At 42.5% G+C, this 22,931-nt stretch overlaps 1 protein-coding gene across 1 annotated transcript in view; it reads right to left on the reverse strand.

Moving 5' to 3' along the window:
- The window catches only part of LOC120026274 (WD repeat-containing protein 70), an 85,034-nt gene that overhangs the window by 6,488 nt on the left and 55,615 nt on the right, over positions 1-22,931 (reverse strand). The window contains exons 14-16 of the mRNA XM_038971101.1: positions 12,864-12,964; positions 5,461-5,540; positions 824-940 (exon numbers count right to left, since the gene is read on the reverse strand). Coding sequence (XP_038827029.1) covers positions 824-940; positions 5,461-5,540; positions 12,864-12,964 — 298 coding nt within the window. The remainder of the gene's footprint in view (positions 1-823; positions 941-5,460; positions 5,541-12,863; positions 12,965-22,931) is intronic.

The following is a 22,931-nucleotide window of genomic DNA, read 5'->3' on the forward strand; positions in this document are numbered from 1 at the left end:
AAACGAGATGCATGTTTTGGAATATTTGTATTCTGTACAGGCTTCCTTCTTTTCACTCTGTCATTTAGGTTAGTATTGTGGAGTAACTACAATGTTGTTGATCCATCCTCAGTTCTCATATAACAACCATTAAACTCTGTAACTGTTTTTAAGTCACCATTGGCCTCATTATGAAATCCCTGAGTGGTTTGCTTCGACTCCGGCAACTGAGTTAAGAAGGACGCCTGTATCTTTGTAGTGACTGGGTGTATTGATACACCATCCACAGTATAATTAATAACTACACCATGCTCAAAGGAATATTCAAAGTCTGCTTTTTTTCTTAAATAAAACAAACAAACATCTACCAATATGTGCTCTTCTTTGTGAGGCATTGTGAGGCATTGGAAAACCTCCCTGGTCTTTGTGGTTGAATCTGTGATTGAAATTCATCAATCGATTGAGGGATCTTACAGATAATTGTATATGTGGGGTACAGAGATGGGGAGATGGGGTAGTGCAACTTATTATGTGATTTGTACATTTTTTACTCCTGAACTTATTTAGGTGTGCCATAACAGAGTGGTTGAATACTTATTTACTCAAGACATTTAAGCTTTACATTTTGTATTCATTTCTAAAATGTTCTACAAACAAAATGCTACGTTGACATTATGGGGTATTGTGTGTAGATCAGTGACACAAAATCTAAATGTAATCCATTTTAAATTCAGGCTGTAACACAACAAAATGCGGAACAAGTAAAGGGGTGTGAAAACTTTAATGTATGTTTAATGTATAATATATATGTGTGTATGTAGTGGAATTTTCCGTGTAACGTTACCTGGTCCAGTGACAGGGGGTTCAGGCTTGTGGGACTTCATTGGGTCCAGTCTGTCTTTCTCCAGCTGTTTCTTAGTACTGCGCTGCCGGGCCTCGCGGAACATGGGAAGAGCATGGGCTGGCGGGAGAGAAGAAATGATCAAATATGAGAGAGAGAGAGAGAAAGAGAAAATGAGTAGAAAACGCATACATTAACAAACACTTCAACAAGCCTAAGTGCAGAGCATAGCATAAAAGCCAAACACTCAAACACACCAAGTGACCTCTAGCGAGGTCTATAGCACTCTGTCTACTGCCATGGTGGACACCAACACTATCACGTCCATGTTTATATTTCACAGTTTGCTGAACACCACCACAATGCATGTCTTGGGCACTTTACAGCGTAAGTGTGTATTCTATGTCTATACCTGAGTTATTGCGTGTGTGTCCCCAACAGTATGTGTACGCTTGTATAACTGAGTAAGTACCAGTGTGGTGTGTGTGTGTGTGTGTGTGTGTGTGTGTGTGTGTGTGTGTGTTTCCTCAGGGGTTACAAAGGGACACAGTGTGGGCTAGATGAAGTGATTTTCCATTCAGGAGCCCCTGTTGTCACTGCTCAGTGTTAATTCTTCTCCTCCATGCTACATTAAGCAAAAAGGTTACTGTTAACAGATTCCCACTCTTTTCTCAATGGGCCATGACCACGCTTCCTGTCCCCTCTAATTTTCCAGCACTAGGGCACAAGTGCGTCACTCAGCGACCGCGGCCATCAGACACAGGCCTATAGTCTCAACTTGTCGGGGTGGCGATGAGAGAAAACTAGGAGGGAAATCACATGATGGATATTAGAGAAGGGTTCTGTCACCTAAACAATAAGCTGTGTTTCCCTCCTAGTCTATCACGGCTCAGCCAGGTGTCTTGTCCTCCAGTTACTGTTCATCCATTACCTCAGTGGGAGTGAGAGAGTCTTCTGTATGAGGTTGAGAGAGCCACACGTCGTCCATGCACCGTGCAGCTGAGTGACTCGTTTGGAAATGACAGACTGGCTGGGTTAAAGAATGGTCAAGTGTGGTGGTTTGTAGGGAGGGGGGAGTGTGTTGATTCAGGAGAGGGGTGAGTGGGAGTATGAGACGGGAGTGTGAGTGTGTTAGCGGGGGTATCACGCTGCCGGGGGTGGGCGAGGTGGCTGTCCCTGGCGTGACTGGAGCCCTGGCGGCTGACCTGTGGCTGACGAGTGGCATCATGCCCTGTGGCTGTCTGTTCACTCACTCTCACACCACGCCATCAGCTAATGGCAACACTCGCTGATGCTGCCTCTGAAAGCTGTGTGTGTGTGTGTGTGTGTGTGTGTGTGTGTGTGTGTGTGTGTGTGTGTGTGTGTGTGTGTGTGTGTGTATGTGTGTATGTGTGTGTCAAGGTTTCCGTTAGCCGGTAAGTCGGTTTTTGGACGATAAAAATGTGAAAAGCAGATAAATAAAATTGGCGCCGGCCAATTATCTGGGAGAAGAAAAAAAATCCCATTGCTAAACAATGCTTTTTTTGCCTATTCATTGATGGAAATCCCAGTCGATGGAAATACATTTGACAGGTCATGCTTATCTGTCTATAGGTTCATTTGCATAATTTTGTGGAATAAAAAATGGCGTATGTGTACATTCGGTTACACAGCGTTACAGACAAAAAGCCTTTTTGCGAAAAATCTGTCAGACAATTCTTTGTTGCTGCTAAGCTCCTCAGACAGCTCTTCGTTGCTGCTAAGCTCCTCAGACAGCTCTGCGTTGCTGCTAAGCTCCTCAGACAGCTCTTCGTTGCTGCTAAGCTCCTCAGACAGCTCTTCGTTGCTGCTAAGCTCCTCAAACAGCTCTTCGTTGCTGCTAAGCTCCTCAGACAGCTCTTCGTTGCTGCTAAGCTCCTCAGACAGCTCTTCGTTGCTGCTAAGCTCCTCAGACAGCTCTTCGTTGCTGCTAAGCTCCTCAGACAGCTCTTCGTTGCTGCTAAGCTCCTCAGACAGCTCTTCGTTGCTGCTAAGCTCCTCAGACAGCTCTTCGTTGCTGCTAAGCTCCTCAGACAGCTCTTCGTTGCTGCTAAGCTCCTCAAACAGCTCTTCGTTGCTACTAAGCTCCTCAAACAGCTCTTCGTTGCTGCTCGAGTGAAAAGTGTGCTTTTATAAGCCCAATCATTGCGCAACAATTTTAAATGAAATAGCGTGTTAAAAACAGTTTTAATGGCTATGACTAAAATGAGCTACTATTTTTATTCCTCAACTTGTAATTGATGCGCGCTTCCCATTCGCCATTCAGATGCATAGGCAACGGCAGACTTCATCAGCGCGTCACACAGCACTTTGCAATGATCTAAAGGCAGTATGGATTTTGAAAACATACTTGTTTGAAACCTGAATGTTTTACTACATATTATGAGGCATGTCTTACCTTGCTTCAAAGTAACCTAGCCAAAATTCGACCATATCTGTGGAGGCAATCATTTTATAAAGACTTCCAGATGCCATTGAAACCAGTAGCCTATTGTTTTATAAAGACTTCCAGATGCCATTGAAACCAGTAGCCTATTGTTTTATAAAGACTTCCAGATGCCATTGAAACCAGTAGCCTATTGTTTTATAAAGACTTCCAGATGCCATTGAAACCAGTAGCCTATTGTTTTATAAAGACTTCCATATGCCATTGAAACCAGTAGCCTATTGTTTTATAAAGACTTCCAGATGCCATTGAAACCAGTAGCCTATTGTTTCATAAAGACTTCCAGATGCCATTGAAACCAGTAGACTACTGTTTTATAAAGACTTCCAGATGCCATTGAAACCAGTAGACTACTGTTTTATAAAGACTTCCAGATGCCATTGAAACCAGTAGCCTATTGTTTTATAAAGACTTCCAGATGCCATTGAAACCAGTAGCCTATTGTTTTATAAAGACTTCCAGATGCCATTGAAACCAGTAGCCTATTGTTTTATAAAGACTTCCAGATGCCATTGAAACCAGTAGCCTATTGTTTTATAAAGACTTCCAGATGCCATTGAAACCAGTAGCCTATTGTTTTATAAAGACTTCCAGATGCCATTGAAACCAGTAGCCTATTGTTTTATAAAGACTTCCAGATGCCATTGAAACCAGTAGCCGAATGTTTTATAAAGACTTCCTGATGCCATTGAAACCAGTAGCCTAATGTTTTATAAAGACTTCCTGATGCCATTGAAACCAGTAGCCTATTGTTTTATAAAGACTTCCAGATGCCATTGAAACCAGTAGCCTATTGTTTTATAAAGACTTCCAGATGCCATTGAAACCAGTAGCCTATTGTTTCATAAAGACTTCCAGATGCCATTGAAACCAGTAGCCTATTGTTTTATAAAGACTTCCAGATGCCATTGAAACCAGTAGCCTATTGTTTTATAAAGACTTCCTGATGCCATTGAAACCAGTAGCCTATTGTTTTATAAAGACTTCCAGATGCCATTGAAACCAGTAGCCTATTGTTTTATAAAGACTTCCAGATGCCATTGAAACCAGTAGCCTATTGTTTTATAAAGACTTCCAGATGCCATTGAAACCAGTAGCCTATTGTTTTATAAAGACTTCCTGATGCCATTGAAACCAGTAGCCTATTTCTCTCATGTTCTATTGGTTTTCAAATCAACTTTCTTTCACCGTTGAGTAGCCGAAGGCACAATCCTAGCCATATTAGCAACCCATGCTAGTTCTTACATCTTTAGATCTCCCCTCTTTCTAGCGGATATTTTCAACTCTGTCACATTTCATCTCTGTCACCGCTAGCAGTGCAGTGTGGAACGAACATTGGTGCATAGCCTACTGAAGAAATAATAGTTTATCAACATTTTAAGCTAAATGTTGCATCAGCCTCATTGCTTTTAACGTTTATTTTATTTTATATAGCCTAGGCCTACTGGTTCTATTCATTCGGGATAAGCTATTTCCTTCTCAACAAGCTGACCAAAAGAATAGGTAAACTTTTCTACTATGGGGGAATAGTAGATTGACATAGGCTAGTGATTTTGCTGATCGTTACTGGTCTTGTTGTCTGAGAAAAAGTACATGTGGACAGTTTTTCTAACATCTTCAAAGTGTGCATCGGAATTCAGTAAGAAGAACGGTCAAATGTCTAGCGCTACATTTTCCTGACGGAAAACATGGTGTATGTGTGTATAGTATTCCGATTGTCTAACAAGCTTTCACAAGCCCCCCCACTCCACATCATGCAGTAATGTGGTGGCTTTCTTTCTGTGCAGTGCGTTTTAGACTAGGATGGCTGTCCTTCCTGGAACACCGTGACATATGGGACGGAGCAGGTCACTGGTGACCAGATGGTTGTAGCTGGTTCAAGGTAGCTCCTACCGCTGTAGTGCCCTTGAGAAAGGCACTTAAGCCAAATTGCTCTGGTAATTGTCCACCTCGTAAACGGACTAAATTGTATGCCTTGCACAACGAGTTACCCTGAGGGAAAGAGGGTCTATAATGCCTATATGACAGTGTTAGGATCGACAGCTACTGTTTAACTTGAGTTATGACTACAAGGAGCTACTAGCTAGGAAAGAATTAAGTGATCATGGATGGTATATGGTAGGTGTGTTGTAGATCTCATACTAAATAATGCACAGGTGTGTGTTGAGGTACTTACGTGTGATGATGTAGTCTTGCGTCAGTGTCTCCGCTTGCCTCTCTTTCCTCTTGCTCTTCACCACACACAGCTTAGCTCCCCTACACACAGAGAGATAGAGGGGACACCATTGTTCATATTTCATGATGTGTCAGACATGGTCAGCTTTATACACCGTTCTCAAACGTGGGTGACTGTAGGTTAGATACAGCACAGACCAGTCTCCTCTGATCTGCTGCTAACAGGATGGAGTCTAGACAACCCACTTCCGACTAGTGTTGTCGCGATACCAGAATATTGACTTCCATACTGATACCAGGTTTAATATCATGATACTTGATACCAAAACGATACTCGATACCGAAACAATACCACAGCAAAAAAAGAAAGTGTATTTGCTTAAGTCACTGAATAACCACTGGGCTTTAGTTTTTAAACATTGAACAATATGTTGATAAATGGTAGAACAACAAAATTAACAAATAGAATATCTTCCGTTCTATATTAAATTGCTTGAAAAAATAAAACATCTTATTAAATAACAATAATAATTAAATCCTTATGCAAAACCAGACCAGACAACAAAATCATTTAAAAAGTACATCTAAATGGTTTTAAAATATAATTTGATACACGTTAAGCTGAAGTTGCTCATCTATGGCCTTAATATTGGGTCAAATGACATTCATTATACCCAAATCATTTAATGTATTATATGAATAGTTTGAGCCAAAACGACATAAAACACACACTTTGAAGCTTCTATTTGTTTTTTGTCACCTTTATTTAACCAGGTAGGTCAGTTGAGAACAAGTTCTCATTTACAACTGCGACCTGGCCAAGATAAAGCAAAGCAGTGCGACAAAAACAACACAGAGTTACACATAAACAAACGTACAGTAGAAACAAATATATGTACAGTGTGTGCAAATGTAGAAGAGTAGGGAGGTAGGCAACAAATAGGCCATATTGGCGAAATAATTAAAATGTATCATTAACACTGGAGTGATAGATGTGCAGATGATGATGAGTAGAGATACTGGGGTGCAAAAGAGCAAGAGGTTAATTAACAATATGGGGATGAGGTAGTTGGGTGTACTATTTACAGATTGGCTGTGTACAGGTACAGTGATCGGTAAGCTGCTCTGACAGCTGATGCTTAAAGTTAGAGAGGGAGATATAAGATAAGCTTCAGTGATTTTTGCAAATCGTTCCAGTCACTGGCAGCAGAGAACTGGAAGGAAAGGCGGCCAAAGGAAGTGTTGGCTTTGGGGATGACCAGTGAAATATACCTGCTGGAGCGTGTGCTACGGGTGGGTGTTGCTATGGTGACCAGTGAACTGAGATAAGGCGGGGCTTTACCTAGCATAGACTTATAGATGACCTGGAGCCAGTGGGTTTGGCGACGAATATGTAGTGAGGGCCAGCCAACGAGAGCATACAGGTTGCAGTGGTGGGTAGTATATGGGGCTTTGGTGACAAAACAGATGGCACTGTGATAGACTACATCCAGTTTGCTGAGGGTGTTACGAGGTTATGTTTTGCATCATGAGTGAAGGAGGCTTTGTTGTGAAATAGGAAGCCGTTTCTAGATTTAATTTTGGATTGGAGATGCTTAATGTGAGTCTGGAAGGAGAGTTTACAGTCTAACCAGACACCTAGGTGTTTGTAGTTGTCCACATATTCTAAGTCAGAACCGTCCAGTGATGCTAGTCGGGCGGGAGGGTGTGGGCAGCAATCGGTTGAAGAGCATGCACTTAGTTTTACTAGCATTTTAAAGCAGTTGAAGACTACGGAAGGCGTATTGTATGGCATTGAAGCTCGTTTGGAGGTTTGTTAGCACAGTGTCCAAAGAAGGGCCAGATTTATAGAGAATGGTGTCGTCTGCATAGAGGTGGATCAGAGAATCACCAGCAGCAAGAGCGATGTCATACAGAGAAAAGAGTCAGCCCAAGAATTGAACCCTGTGGCACCCCTATAGAGACTGTCAGAGGTCCGGATGGGACAACAGGCCATCCGATTTGACACACTGAACTCTATCTGAGAAGTAGTTGGTGAACCAGGTGAGGCAGTCATTTGAGAAGCCAAGGCGATTGAGTCTGTTTGTTAACTTGGCTTTCAAAGATTTTCGAAAGGCAGGGCAGGATGGATATAGGTCTATAACAGTTTGGGTCTAGAGTGTCTCCTCTTTTGAAGAGGGGGATGTCCACGGCAGCTTTCCAATCTTTGGGGATCTCAGACGATACGAAAGAGAGGTTGAATAGGCTAGTAATAGGGGTTGCAACAATTTCGGCGGATAATTTTAGAAAGAGAGAGTCCAGATTGTCTAGCCCAGCTGATTTGTAGGGATCCAGATTTTTCAGCTCTTTCAGAATATCAGCTGTCTGGATTTGGGTAAAGGAGAGGGGGGGGGGTGGCTTTGGCAAGTTGCTGCAGGGGGTGCTGAGGTGTCTACAGGCCTTTTGCAATAAAAACTACCATAGAAATACAATGAATTTTGCACAGCATACTACGATTCCCAGAGTACATTTTAACTCCCAGGATGCAATGCTCCACCCAGGGCGGCTGTTGGGCTAGTGGCTACTGCTAGCAAGCCCACAAGCCCAGACAAACAAAGTACTCTAAATATACTGCTGTCATAAGTTGAGTACATTTCACATTACCTTTGGGTTGTCATATTATAATGCTCACATGAATGTCATGCTGAATATACACTGCTCAAAAAAATAAAGGGAACACTTAAACAACACAATGTAACTCCAAGTCAATCACACTTCTGTGAAATCAAACTGTCCACTTAGGAAGCAACACTGATTGACAATAAATTTCACATGCTGTTGTGCAAATGGAATAGACAAAAGGTGGAAATTATAGGCAATTAGCAAGACACCCCCAAAAAAGGAGTGATTCTGCAGGTGGTGACCACAGACCACTTCTCAGCTCCTATGCTTCCTGGCTGATGTTTTGGTCACTTTTGAATGCTGGCGGTGCTCTCACTCTAGTGGTAGCATGAGACGGAGTCTACAACCCACACAAGTGGCTCAGGTAGTGCAGTTCATCCAGGATGGCACATCAATGCGAGCTGTGGCAAAAAGGTTTGCTTTGTCTGTCAGCGTAGTGTCCAGAGCATGGAGGCGCTACCAGGAGACAGGCCAGTACATCAGGAGACGTGGAGGAGGCCGTAGGAGGGCAACAACCCAGCAGCAGGACCGCTACCTCCGCCTTTGTGCAAGGAGGTGCACTGCCAGCGCCCTGCAAAATGACCTCCAGCAGGCCACAAATGTGCATGTGTCTGCTCAAACGGTCAGAAACAGACTCCATGAGGGTGGTATGAGGGCCCGACGTCCACAGGTGGGGGTTGTGCTTACAGCCCAACACCGTGCAGGACGTTTGGCATTTGCCAGAGAACACCAAGATTGGCAAATTCGCCACTGGCGCCCTGTGCTCTTCACAGATGAAAGCAGGTTCACACTGAGCACATGAGCACATGTGACAGACGTGACAGAGTCTGGAGACGCCGTGGAGAACGTTCTGCTGCCTGCAACATCCTCCAGCATGACCGGTTTGGCGATGGGTCAGTCATGGTGTGGGGTGGCATTTCTTTGTGGGGCCGCACAGCCCTCCATGTGCTCGCCAGAGGTAGCCTGACTGCCAATAGGTACCGAGATGAGATCCTCAGACCCCTTGTGAGACCATATGCTGACACATGCACATTTGTGGCCTGCTGGAGGTCATTTTGCAGGGCGCTGGCAGTGCACCTCCTTGCACAAAGGCGGAGGTAGCGGTCCTGCTGCTGGGTTGTTGCCCTCCTACGGCCTCCTCCACTGGCCTGTCTCCTGGTAGACTCCGTCTCATGCTACCACTAGAGTGAGAGCACCGCCAGCATTCAAAAGTGACCAAAACATCAGCCAGGAAGCATAGGAACTGAGAAGTGGTCTGTGGTCACCACCTGCAGAATCACTCCTTTTTTGGGGGTGTCTTGCTAATTGCCTATAATTTCCACCTTTTGTCTATTCCATTTGCACAACAGCATGTGAAATTTATTGTCAATCAGTGTTGCTTCCTAAGTGGACAGTTTGATTTCACAGACGTGTGATTGACTTGGAGTTACATTGTGTTGTTTAAGTGTTCCCTTTATTTTTTTTGAGCAGTGTATGTTCATGTCATTGTCACTCAAATTATTTGAATTTACAGTGCCTTTAGAAGATATTCATACCTCTTGATTTATTCCACATTTTGTTGTGTTACAGCCTGAATTCAAAACGTATTAAATATACACTACCGTTCAAAAGTTTGGGGTCACTTAGTAATGTCCTTGTTTTCCATGAAAACATACATGAAATGCGTTGCAAAATGAATAGGAAATATAGTCAAGACGTTGACAAGGTTATAAATAATGATTTTTAATTGAAATAATAATTGTGTCCTTCAAACTTTGCCTTCGTCAAAGAATCCTCCATTTGCAGCAATTACAGCCTTGCAGACCTTTGGTATTCTAGTTGTCAATTTGTTGAGATAATCTGAAGAGATTTCACCCTATGCTTCCTGAAGCACCTCCCACAAGTTGGATTGGCTTGATGGGCACTTCTTACGTACCTATACGGTCAAGCTGCTCCCACAACAGCTCAATAGGGTTGAGATCTGGTGACTGTGCTGGCCACTCCATTATAGACAGAATACCAGCTGACTGCTTCTTCCCTAAATAGTTACCGGTAATGCATAGTTTGGAGCTGTGCTTTGGGTCATTGTCCTGCTGTAGGAGGAAATTGGCTCCAACCGTCCACAGGGTATGGCATGGCGTTGCAAAATGGAGTGATAGCCTTCCTTCTTCAAGATCCCTTTTACCCTGTACAAATCTCCCACTTTACCCCCACCAAAGCACCCCCAGACCATCACAGATGGCGTCAAGAACTCCCCCAGCATCTTTTCTGCGTCTCACGAAAGTTCTTCTTTGTGATCCCAACACCTCAAACTTAGATTTGTCTGTCCATAACACTTTTTTCCAATCTTCCTCTGTCCAGTGTCTGTGTTCTTCTCCCCATCTTAATCTTTAATTTTTATTGGCCAGTCTGAGATATGGGTTTTTCTTTGCAACTCTGCCTTGATGGCCAGCATGTTTCAGTTTTCAGCTGTGCTAACATAATTGCAAAAAGGATTTCTAATGATCAATTAGCCTTTTAAGATGATAAACTTGGATTAGCTAACACAACGTGCCATTGGAACACAGGAGTGATGGTTGCTGATAATGGGCCTCTTTACGCCTATGTAGATATTCCATTAAAAATCTGCCGTTTCCAGCTACAATAGTCATTTACAACATTAACAACGTCTACACGATATTTCTGATCAATTTGATGTTATTTTAATGGACTTTTTAAAATATTTTCTTTCAAATACAAGGACATTTCTAAGTGACCCCAAACTTGTGAATGGTAGTGTATGTTTTTTCTCACCCATCTACACACAATATCCCATCATTTTTTTGAAATGTTTGCAAATGTATTGAAAATGAAATACAGAAATAACTAATTTGCATAAGTATTCACACCCTTGAGTCAATATGTTGTAGAAGCACCTTTGGCAGCGATTACAGCTGTGACTATTTCTGGGTAAGTCTCTAAGAGCTTGGATTGTGCAACATTCGCCCATTATTCTTTTCAAAATTCTTCAAGCTCTGTAAAATTGGTTGTTGATCATTGTTAGACAACCATTTTCTGGTCTTGCCATAGATTTTCAAGTAGATTTAAGTCAAAAATGTAACTCGGCCACACAGGAACATTCACTGTCTTCTTGGTAAGCAACTCCAGTGTAGATTGGGCCTTTTAGGTTACTTACCTGCTGAAAGGTGAATTAATCACCCAGTGTCTGGTGGAAGGCAGACAACCAGATTTTCCTATAGGATTTTACCTGTGCTTAGCTCCATTCCATTTCTTTTTTATCCTGAAAAACTCCCAATTCGTTAACGATTACAAGCATACCCATAACATGATGCAGCCACCACTATGTTTGAAATATGGAGAATGGTACTCAGTAATGTGTTGTATTAGATTTACCCCAAACATAACACTTTGTATTCAGGACAAAAAGTTAATTGCTTTTCCAAATTTTTTGCAGTATTACGTTAGTGCCTTGGTGCAAACAGGATGCATGTTTTTGAATATATTTATTCTGTACAGGCTTCTTTCTTGTGACTGTCAATTAGGTTAGTATTGTGGAGTAACTACAATGTTGTTGATCCATCCTCAGTTTTCTCCTATCACAGCCATTAAACAAACTATTTTAAAGTCACCATTGGCCTCAGGGTGAAATCAAAGGGATATACAATGTCTGCGTTTTTTTACCCATCTACCAATAGGTGCTCTTCTTTGCGAGGCATTGGAAAACGTCCCTGGTCTTTGTGGTTGAATCTGTGTTTGAAATTCACTGCTCGACTAAGGGACCTTAAAGATAATTGTATGTGTGGGGTACAGAGATGAGGTAAAAATCATGTTAAACACTATTATTTCACGCAACTTATTATTTGACTTGTTAAGCACATTTTCAGTCCTGAACTTATTTAGGCTTGCTATAAGAAAGGGATTGAATACTTATTTACTCAAAGTTTCTTTTTTTTTTTTTTTTACATTATGGGGTATTGTGTGTAGGCCAGTGGAAAAAAACCTATTAATCCATTTTAAATTCAGGCTGTAAAACAACACAATGTGGAAAAAGTCAAGGGGTTTGAAAACATTCTGATGGCCCTGTAGATACTAGTAGAATAACGTTAAAATGCAAATGTCATGTGTGAATATATATATTTTTTTAGTAGTTTTGGAACTAAAACTCCCTTCCACTGCACGGCCTTGTAACACTTTTTGCATAGTTGTTTGGGTGGGCTGGCCCTCATCTGCTCTGCAAGGAAAGTATTCCCATATTTCGCTTCAGGAGCCATTTTTGTCAACAAGCTGCGGGCATGGAGGTATGTTTTCGTTCGAAGAAGCCATGCTGTCGGCATTTTCTCTCCCCTCGCTTGCTTCCCAAAAGTGGCTCTCGCTGTGTCAGCTGCATGCACAAGCGCAAGTAGCCTGGCTAGCTTACTACTGCCCCCTTGGGAAGACTCAGACAAATGACTAGACAGACTCAATCCTTTCAATCCGTACATGACGTGAGACTTCACATATGACAGAACTACCGAAAGTAACAAAAATTCTAGCACCGACCCGTTTGTCATGTTCTAGTATCAAAAAAGTACTGACGTTTCAGTATACCGTGCAACACTACTTCAGACCTATTATCAAATATACACACTATCATTTCTCAATGGGAGTTTGTACAGTGAAGTCAGAAAAAGACTGATGATGTACAGGACAGCTAAAAACTCGTCATGAAAAACACAACTTCCGTCCACAGCTACCATAAAGGTAAGCATTCTCAGCGCAGCGTACCTGTGACTCTTGACAGGGTCGTAGTAGACCTTAGCCAGTCCGTTTCCAGTCCCCACCATAATCTGATTCAGCTTGGGATGCCAGAGACACCGCACCACACCCTGAAAACGACACAAAGAGAAACAGAGACAGGAGATGAGCTTTTCAGAAACATGGTGAACATTCGATTGTAACATGAGATTAAAATGATTCTTATTGATAACTGCTGGAGCGGACACAGGCAGGTTTTTAACTGTCGGAGTGGTCTCTGCATTAGCTGACTATATTTGGTCGTCAGGACGCGGCCTGGATCCTTCAGTCTGTGTATGACAGATGGCTCGCTGCCAAGGGCAAATGTGACCACGCTCATCCAGAGTGTGTGTGTGTGTGTGGTGTTTGTGTGTACGCAAAAGTGTTTAGCAGTGATGAAGCACCTACGAGTGCATGTGTGTAGAGACTTCCAGTCGATAGGTTAAAATTCTGAGAGTTGCAAAGCAGATGTGTGGCAGCTAACACAGTAGCGGCTGGACAGTAGTAGCTGGACGTCGGGATGTTTCTGAATGTAGAGCAGAATCCTCAGGCTTTTTGAGCTCTCTTCGTCCCTCTCTCGAAGACCCTCTTTGTAACAAAGGGGCCAAAACAGAGGGCTGGAAGAGGATGCATTGCTCTCACGCATAGGGATGGCACAATTAGCGTAACCGACGGTTGTGGACGAAAACCATCATGAAAATAAAATATCCTTCATAACAGTAAAATGTCAAGTGTTTCATGAGCTGAAATAAAAAGATCCCAGAAATGTTTCATACGCACAAAAAGCTGATTTCTCTCAAACTTTATGCACAAATGTGTTTACATCCCTGTTAGTGAGCATTTCTCCTTTGCCAAGATAATCCTTCCACTTGCATATCATTATACAGGTGCACCTTGTGCTGGGGGACAATAAAAGGCCACTTTAAAATGTGCAGTTTTGTCACACAACACAATGCCACAGATGTCTCAGGTTTTGAGGGCGTGTGCAATTGGCATGCTGACTGCAGTAATGTCCACCAGTGCTATTGCAAGATAACTGAATGTTAATTTCTCTGCCATAAGCCGCCTCCAACGTTGTTTTAGAGAATTTGGCAGTACATCCAACCGGCCTCACAATCGCAGACCACATGTAACCACGCCAGCCCAGTACCACCACATCCGGCTTCTTCACCTGCGGGATCATCTGAGACCAGTCATCTGGACAACTGAAGAAACTGTGTGTTTGCACATCAACCAAATAATTTCTGCACAAACAGAAACCGTCTCAGGGAAGCTCATCTGTATGCTCGTTGTCCTCCCCAGGGTCTTAACCTGACTGCAGTTCGGCGTCGTAACCGCCTTTAGTGGGAAAATGCTCACCTTCGATGGCCACTGGCATGCTAGAGAAGTGTGCTCTCCACGGATGAATGTATGGCGTCGTGTAGGCGAGCGGTTTACTGATTCCAACGCTGTGAACAGAGCGCCCCATGGTGGCGGTGGGGTTATGGTATGGGCAGGCATAAGCTACGGACAACGAACACAATTGCATTTTAACGATGGCAATTTGAATGCACAGAGATACCGTTGACATCCTGAGGCCCATTGTCGTGCCATTCATCCGCCGCCATCACCTCATGTTTCAGCTTGATAAAGGTTCTGTACACAATTCCTGGAAAATGGCCCAGTTCTTCCATGGCCTGCATACTCACCAGACATGTCACCCATTGAGCATGTTTGGGATGCTCTGGATCGACGTGTACGACAGAGTGTTCCAGTTCCCGCCAACATCCAGCAACTTCGCACAGCCATTGAAGAGGAGTGGGACAACATTCCACAATCAACAGCCTGATCAATTCTATGCAAAGGAGAGGTCGCGCTGCATGAGGAAAATGGTGGTCACACAAGATACTGACTGGTTTTCTGATCCAAGCCCCTACCTTTTTTTTTAAGGTATCTGTGACCAACAGATGCATATCTGTATCCCCAGTCGTGAAATCAATAGATTAGGGCCTAATGAATACATTACAATTGACTGATTACCTTATATGAACTGTAACTCAGTAAAATCTTTGAAATTGTTGCATGTTGCATTTATATTTGTGTTCAATGTACATAGACCGTGGTCATTTGTCTGGCCAAATACCGTCATCCAAAATCCCATGACCGTCAGAGCCCTACTCACTCACACTGAGGTGCAATTTCCTCTATGCATGACTGTGTGTGACAAAGAGGGAGGAATAATGATGATTTCTTAGTTCACAAAGGATAGCGTTTTGTATTAAAATAAATAATGAACACGGTTTATGAATGATGCTGGGCAGTGGGCAGTATTACAAGCAGAGACCATGGATGGAGTATTAGTGTGGATGTGGAAATCAGTGGCCCAGTGGGCCCAGTGGGGGATGGGACAGGATGGGGACGGTTAGGACTAGGGTTGGTGCTGTGGGGAGGGTCTGTGACAGGTTGAAAGCTGCTTAACGCCCAGCTGTTCAGCTTCCCACCGGGCTCCAGTTGGTAAGGGGACCAACACACAGCAACCAAAACACACACATACTATTAGGAACTCACATATTCCCACAATACCTAGGCATTACACATCATGCACTTACATAAACACAGTCAGCCAAACAGCCCCTCCCCCACGACATCCCAGATCCTCAAAGACTTGCCTAGCAGACCCATGAGGCACCTTCAGCAGCTCTGTAGTGACGGGTGAGTGAGTGTAGTGGACATGTCAGGGTTAATCTGCCCCACTGACCATGTGGTGAAGTAATTGATGATTTAGAAGATCTAGAAAATGCTCCCAATCAGAACTTTAAAGAAATGTGAAATGTGTAAACATTCTGCACAAACGTATCTGGACAGAACTGTGTCAGTGTCAGTGTCTGTGTGTCTGTGTGTGTGTGTGTATAGTGTGTGTATAGTGTAATGAACCAAAGTGCCCTTTGTAGAGATGCTTCAATGACAATCAATGGGCAGTGTGTAAAACAGCCTATCACGGTCGCTATGGTACCGGAGCACATCAATCACATCACATGCATAGCATTGAGGAATTCCGTTCCACTCCAGTGGAGCTCAATCACAGCTCAAAGACTTGACACAGCAGCATCCCAACACAGGCAAGAACCAAGTAGAACCGAGCCTAGCAGAGCTCAGCCCAACACAGGCAAGATCAGCAGAACCAAGACCAGCAGAACAAGTCCGATCCAACCCAACTGACTCAGCCCAGCCAGGTATGGCCCAGCCCAAGTCAGCAGAGCTTTGCAGTAGCCTCGCTGAGCAGTAGAGGGTTCCAATGTGGATATTCAGAGCCGTGTGTTTACAGTGTGGGGAATACACTGTTTACACTCCTACTCCACACAAGGTTGTAAGGCCACATCCATACAAAGCCTAACTATCACCCCCCTTTTTCCCATGCCACAGCTGACTATTTACCCACAGCAGACAGAAAACTAGCGTTTGTGCCATCAAATGGGAAAATCTCAATGAAAGTGTCCGAGTTTGCCTCAGCACCCCATAACTGAAATCAGAATGACCACCAGATATGCCCTTGTGGAGGAGCAACGTACTGAGCCACAAAGAGGAGAACCACCATGGCCCTTGTTCCACCTTCCACCCTCCTCACACTAAAGATGAAAGCCTCTGTATCAAAGAGCAGGAGAGGGAGAGGCAGGCTACTGTTCGAGAGCCATCAAGCGTGAGAAGTGAAGTGTAGCGAGTGCAGACATCAACACACAGATGTGACACACTATGAGAATGTGAGGCTGGGACAACGCCTCACCGACACACAACACCCAGCCACCAGAAATAAATACCCATTACACCCACTGGGTCTTTGCCATTTCTCCCCAGAGGAATCTACCATAGGGTTCCCGGGACTGCGACATCCACCAGTACTCTCACTGATAGGCATTTCTCAGAGGTATTTCCCACTGTACCTCAGCTGGAGTGAGTCTGTGAGTCCTCACCTGCTTCATGCCCGTTGTGATCGACAGAGATAAGCTTAGAGTGGCTGGAGTATTTACCTAACCCAGGCTAAAAACTCCTCCACGCCATAGCACAGCCTATGCCCCGGGTCCAGGGGTTATGTAGACTGTTTAGTCGGAGATGATTGGTAGCCCTGCCTTTCACTCGACCGCCTGGTACACCGCTTCATAAAGACAGCACTTAAATTCTTAACCTATCTCAGAGCGGGGACGGCTGGTGTAAACACAGTAAACAGCTCATTGGTCAGGTCACCCGAGTGCACGTCGCCCCAGAAATAACTACATCTGCTGCAAAGACAAACGTTTAACACCTCAGAGCTCTGCTTATCTGATTTGGAATGGGGAAGGTACTAAATATACATGGGTACATGCACTTAAGAGTTGTCTCTCGCTCTCTCTCTCTGTAGGCTGTGCCAGGCCGGCTGTCAAACATACATGGAGAAGAGACGGCAGCCGGCTGGCAGGTAGGGTGCAACACGGCCGCTGTAAACCCCCAGAGGATAGGAGAACCTGGCTGTCAAGCCTGGACCAGAGGCATACTGAGTTAGTCTCTGTCAGACCTCACTGTTTTGACTACACATACACTCTGATAAATCCACTGGAGAGGGCCGGGGTGGGGGGAGAGAGAGAGAGCAAGGAGAGATGGAAAGGGATTGGTAGAAAAGGGGAGAATGGAAAAAGAGCTGCGCTGCGCATACTGTACCACATGACACAGAGAGAACATTCTTTCAACCTGGGGCTGGCGGTGTGGTTTCAATTCTCCACAGACAGATCTCTCTCTCTCACAGCAGCCTTCTGATCTGAATCCCCATCTACCCTGGTGAAGGGAGCTATTCTGATCAGCTAATGCTAGACAGACGCTGCAGCGGAGTGTCGGTGAGAAGAGCGTCTAGAGCTGCTGTATCTCCAGAAGATTTTTACACCTACGTGCCCTTTGCCTTGGCAACAAGTAGCATGTACAGTAGGTTCCCTACATACTAGATTGTAGAGTACATTACTTCACATGTACATTAATATGTGTATGTGAACGGACTATACAATGTTTTGCTAGTTAGACCAGTTACTTCTCTACTGAATCAATTGGAAAAGCATCTTCTGCCAACACTTGACGGGGATGATTGGCAGAGAGTAGGGTTACATTACGCCTCTCTTTCCTGGCTTGGCTAGGCCCCAAACCGTGTTCCTGACTCTTTTCTCCTAGCTTGGATGGGTTGAGCTGGGTTTTCCAGTTGTCCCTGCACTGAAAGATGATCGTGCTACTGGCAAACCACAGAGTTGGGGGAAACATCAGTATTCTGTTCTCATTCAGAGATAGCACAGGTGGCCATGTTTAGACCCACAGCCATAACTCAAGTCAGATGCTTGAAGAGAAAAGGCTAACACTATTGAAATGTAGCAAGGATACATGTAGGCTAATTCTGATGTTCAGACACACATGCATGGCTTGAATTAAATGACGTGATACAAAGGTGATACAAAGCTTAAGGTCACTTGTTCCATGAATTGTTCATAATGAAATCTACATCTCATATCAACAGGAACACATATTGGAGGGGCTGTGTGGGCCTCTATAATAACACACATTTTCAACCCGCAGGACTGTTAAAACAGAACTTGGCCATCAAAAAACCCTCACTGCTACAAGGCAACAGAACCAGTAGACACCAGGCCTGAGTGATTAAGTTTGGCGTTCAGCAGTATCTACAGTATCAGACCTTACTAATAGAGTTCAGCAGTATCTACAGTATCAGAACTTACTAATAGAGTTCAGCAGTATCTACAGTACCTGAACTTACTAATAGAGTTCAGCAGTCTCTACAGTATCAGAACTTACTAATAGAGTTCAGCAGTATCTACAGTACCTGAACTTACTAATAGAGTTCAGCAGTCTCTACAGTATCAGAACTTACTAATAGAGTTCAGCAGTATCTACAGTATCAGAACTCACTAATAGAGTTCAGCAGTATCTACAGTACCTGAACTTACTAATAGAGTTCAGCAGTCTCTACAGTATCAGAACGTACTAATAGAGTTCAGCAGTCTCTACAGTATCAGAACTTACTAATAGAGTTCAGCAGTATCTACAGTATCAGAACTTACTAATAGAGTTCAGCAGTCTCTACAGTATCAGAACTTACTAATAGAGTTCAGCAGTATCTACAGTACCTGAACTTACTAATAGAGTTCAGCAGTATCTACAGTATCAGAACTTACTAATAGAGTTCAGCAGTATCTACAGTATCAGAACTTACTAATAGAGTTCAGCAGTCTCTACAGTATCAGAACTTACTAATAGAGTTCAGCAGTATCTACAGTACCTGAACTTACTAATAGAGTTCAGCAGTCTCTACAGTACCTGAACTTACTAATAGAGTTCAGCAGTATCTACAGTATCAGAACTCACTAATAGAGTTCAGCAGTATCTACAGTACCTGAACTTACTAATAGAGTTCAGCAGTCTCTACAGTATCAGAACGTACTAATAGAGTTCAGCAGTCTCTACAGTATCAGAACTTACTAATAGAGTTCAGCAGTATCTACAGTATCAGAACTTACTAATAGAGTTCAGCAGTATCTACAGTATCAGAACTCACTAATAGAGTTCAGCAGTATCTACAGTATCAGAACTTACTAATAGAGTTCAGCAGTATCTACAGTATCAGAACTTACTAATAGAGTTCAGCAGTCTCTACAGTATCAGAACTTACTAATAGAGTTCAGCAGTCTCTACAGTACCTGAACTTACTAATAGAGTTCAGCAGTCTCTACAGTACCTGAACTTACTAATAGAGTTCAGCAGTATCTACAGTATCAGAACTCACTAATAGAGTTCAGCAGTATCTACAGTACCTGAACTTACTAATAGAGTTCAGCAGTCTCTACAGTATCAGAACGTACTAATAGAGTTCAGCAGTCTCTACAGTATCAGAACTTACTAATAGAGTTCAGCAGTCTCTACAGTATCAGAACTTACTAATAGAGTTCAGCAGTATCTAGAGTATCAGAACTTACTAATAGAGTTCAGCAGTATCTACAGTATCAGAACTTACTAATAGAGTTCAGCAGTCTCTACAGTATCAGAACTTACTAATAGAGTTCAGCAGTATCTACAGTATCAGAACTTACTAATAGAGTTCAGCAGTCTCTACAGTACCTGAACTTACTAATAGAGTTCAGCAGTCTCTACAGTACCTGAACTTACTAATAGAGTTCAGCAGTATCTACAGTATCAGAACTTACTAAGAGTTCAGCAGTCTCTACAGTACCTGAACTTACTAATAGAGTTCAGCAGTCTCTACAGTATCAGAACTCACTAATAGAGTTCAGCAGTATCTACAGTATCAGAACTTACTAATAGAGTTCAGCAGTATCTACAGTATCAGAACTTACTAATAGAGTTCAGCAGTATCTAGAGTATCAGAACTTACTAATAGAGTTCAGCAGTATCTACAGTACCTGAACTTACTAATAGAGTTCAGCAGTCTCTACAGTATCAGAACTTACTAATAGAGTTCAGCAGTCTCTACAGTACCTGAACTTACTAATAGAGTTCAGCAGTATCTACAGTATCAGAACTTACTAATAGAGTTCAGCAGTATCTACAGTATCAGAACTTACTAATAGAGTTCAGCAGTCTCTACAGTACCTGAACTTACTAATAGAGTTCAGCAGTCTCTACAGTACCTGAACTTACTAATAGAGTTCAGCAGTATCTACAGTATCAGAACTTACTAATAGAGTTCAGCAGTATCTAGAGTATCAGAACTTACTAATAGAGTTCAGCAGTATCTACAGTATCAGAACTTACTAAGAGTTCAGCAGTCTCTACAGTATCAGAACTTACTAAGAGTTCAGCAGTCTCTACAGTATCAGAACTTACTAATAGAGTTCAGCAGTCTCTACAGTACCTGAACTTACTAATAGAGTTCAGCAGTCTCTACAGTATCAGAACTTACTAAGAGTTCAGCAGTATCTACAGTACCTGAACTTACTAATAGAGTTCAGCAGTATCTACAGTATCAGAACTTACTAATAGAGTTCAGCAGTCTCTACAGTATCAGAACTTACTAAGAGTTCAGCAGTATCTACAGTACCTGAACTTACTAATAGAGTTCAGCAGTATCTACAGTACCTGAACTTACTAATAGAGTTCAGCAGTATCTACAGTACCTGAACTTACTAATAGAGTTCAGCAGTATCTAGAGTATCAGAACTTACTAATAGAGTTCAGCAGTATCTACAGTATCAGAACTTACTAATAGAGTTCAGCAGTCTCTACAGTATCAGAACTTACTAAGAGTTCAGCAGTATCTACAGTACCTGAACTTACTAATAGAGTTCAGCAGTATCTACAGTATCAGAACTTACTAAGAGTTCAGCAGTATCTACAGTACCTGAACTTACTAATAGAGTTCAGCAGTATCTACAGTATCAGAACTTACTAATAGAGTTCAGCAGTCTCTACAGTATCAGAACTTACTAATAGAGTTCAGCAGTATCTACAGTACCTGAACTTACTAATAGAGTTCAGCAGTATCTACAGTACCTGAACTTACTAATAGAGTTCAGCAGTATCTACAGTACCTGAACTTACTAATAGAGTTCAGCAGTATCTACAGTACCTGAACTTACTAATAGAGTTCAGCAGTCTCTACAGTATCAGAACTTACTAATAGAGTTCAGCAGTCTCTACAGTACCTGAACTTACTAATAGAGTTCAGCAGTATCTACAGTATCAGAACGTACTAATAGAGTTCAGCAGTCTCTACAGTACCTGAACTTACTAATAGAGTTCAGCAGTATCTACAGTATCAGAACTCACTAATAGAGTTCAGCAGTATCTACAGTACCTGAACTTACTAATAGAGTTCAGCAGTCTCTACAGTACCTGAACTTACTAATAGAGTTCAGCAGTCTCTACAGTATCAGAACTTACTAATAGAGTTCAGCAGTCTCTACAGTATCAGAACTTACTAATAGAGTTCAGCAGTATCTAGAGTATCAGAACTTACTAATAGAGTTCAGCAGTATCTACAGTATCAGAACTTACTAATAGAGTTCAGCAGTATCTACAGTATCAGAACTTACTAATAGAGTTCAGCAGTATCTAGAGTATCAGAACTTACTAATAGAGTTCAGCAGTATCTAGAGTATCAGAACTTACTAATAGAGTTCAGCAGTCTCTACAGTATCAGAACTTACTAATAGAGTTCAGCAGTCTCTACAGTACCTGAACTTACTAATAGAGTTCAGCAGTATCTAGAGTATCAGAACTTACTAATAGAGTTCAGCAGTATCTACAGTATCAGAACTTACTAATAGAGTTCAGCAGTCTCTACAGTATCAGAACTTACTAAGAGTTCAGCAGTCTCTACAGTATCAGAACTTACTAATAGAGTTCAGCAGTATCTACAGTATCAGAACTCACTAATAGAGTTCAGCAGTCTCTACAGTACCTGAACTTACTAATAGAGTTCAGCAGTATCTACAGTATCAGAACTCACTAATAGAGTTCAGCAGTCTCTACAGTACCTGAACTTACTAATAGAGTTCAGCAGTATCTACAGTATCAGAACTCACTAATAGAGTTCAGCAGTCTCTACAGTACCTGAACTCACTAATAGAGTTCAGCAGTCTCTACAGTATCAGAACTCACTAATAGAGTTCAGCATTGTGCAGTATTCCCCAGGATAACCCTCCTATCCTGCCTGTACAGTCACAGTAGTGGTTGTAAAGTAGCTCTAATCCCTGCTGGGGATAATTAATCTTGGGTTAAATGGGAAATTATCTTAAACCCCTTAATCTGAACAGACACGATTTATTTCCTGCCCAAATGAGAGCTTAGACTGATGTAGGAGAGTTTTAAGATGGAACACAAGGACAAACCCCAAATCCTGAGAGGAAATTACATTTTAGGGACTTTCTAGGGAAGTCTGCAATACTGCCTCTGTTGCAATGTACATAAATGAATGTTGCCCCTTCAACCAATTATTACTGTTTGATTATCAATGTACATGTTTTTATTATAATGTCTGTGAACCAACACAATTAAATGAAATCTGAGAATACGATGTAGTCATTCTGGTCAGTTATT

The sequence above is a fragment of the Salvelinus namaycush genome, chromosome 31 (genome assembly GCF_016432855.1).
Source record: "Salvelinus namaycush isolate Seneca chromosome 31, SaNama_1.0, whole genome shotgun sequence".
NCBI classification, from domain to species: Eukaryota; Metazoa; Chordata; class Actinopteri; order Salmoniformes; family Salmonidae; genus Salvelinus; species Salvelinus namaycush.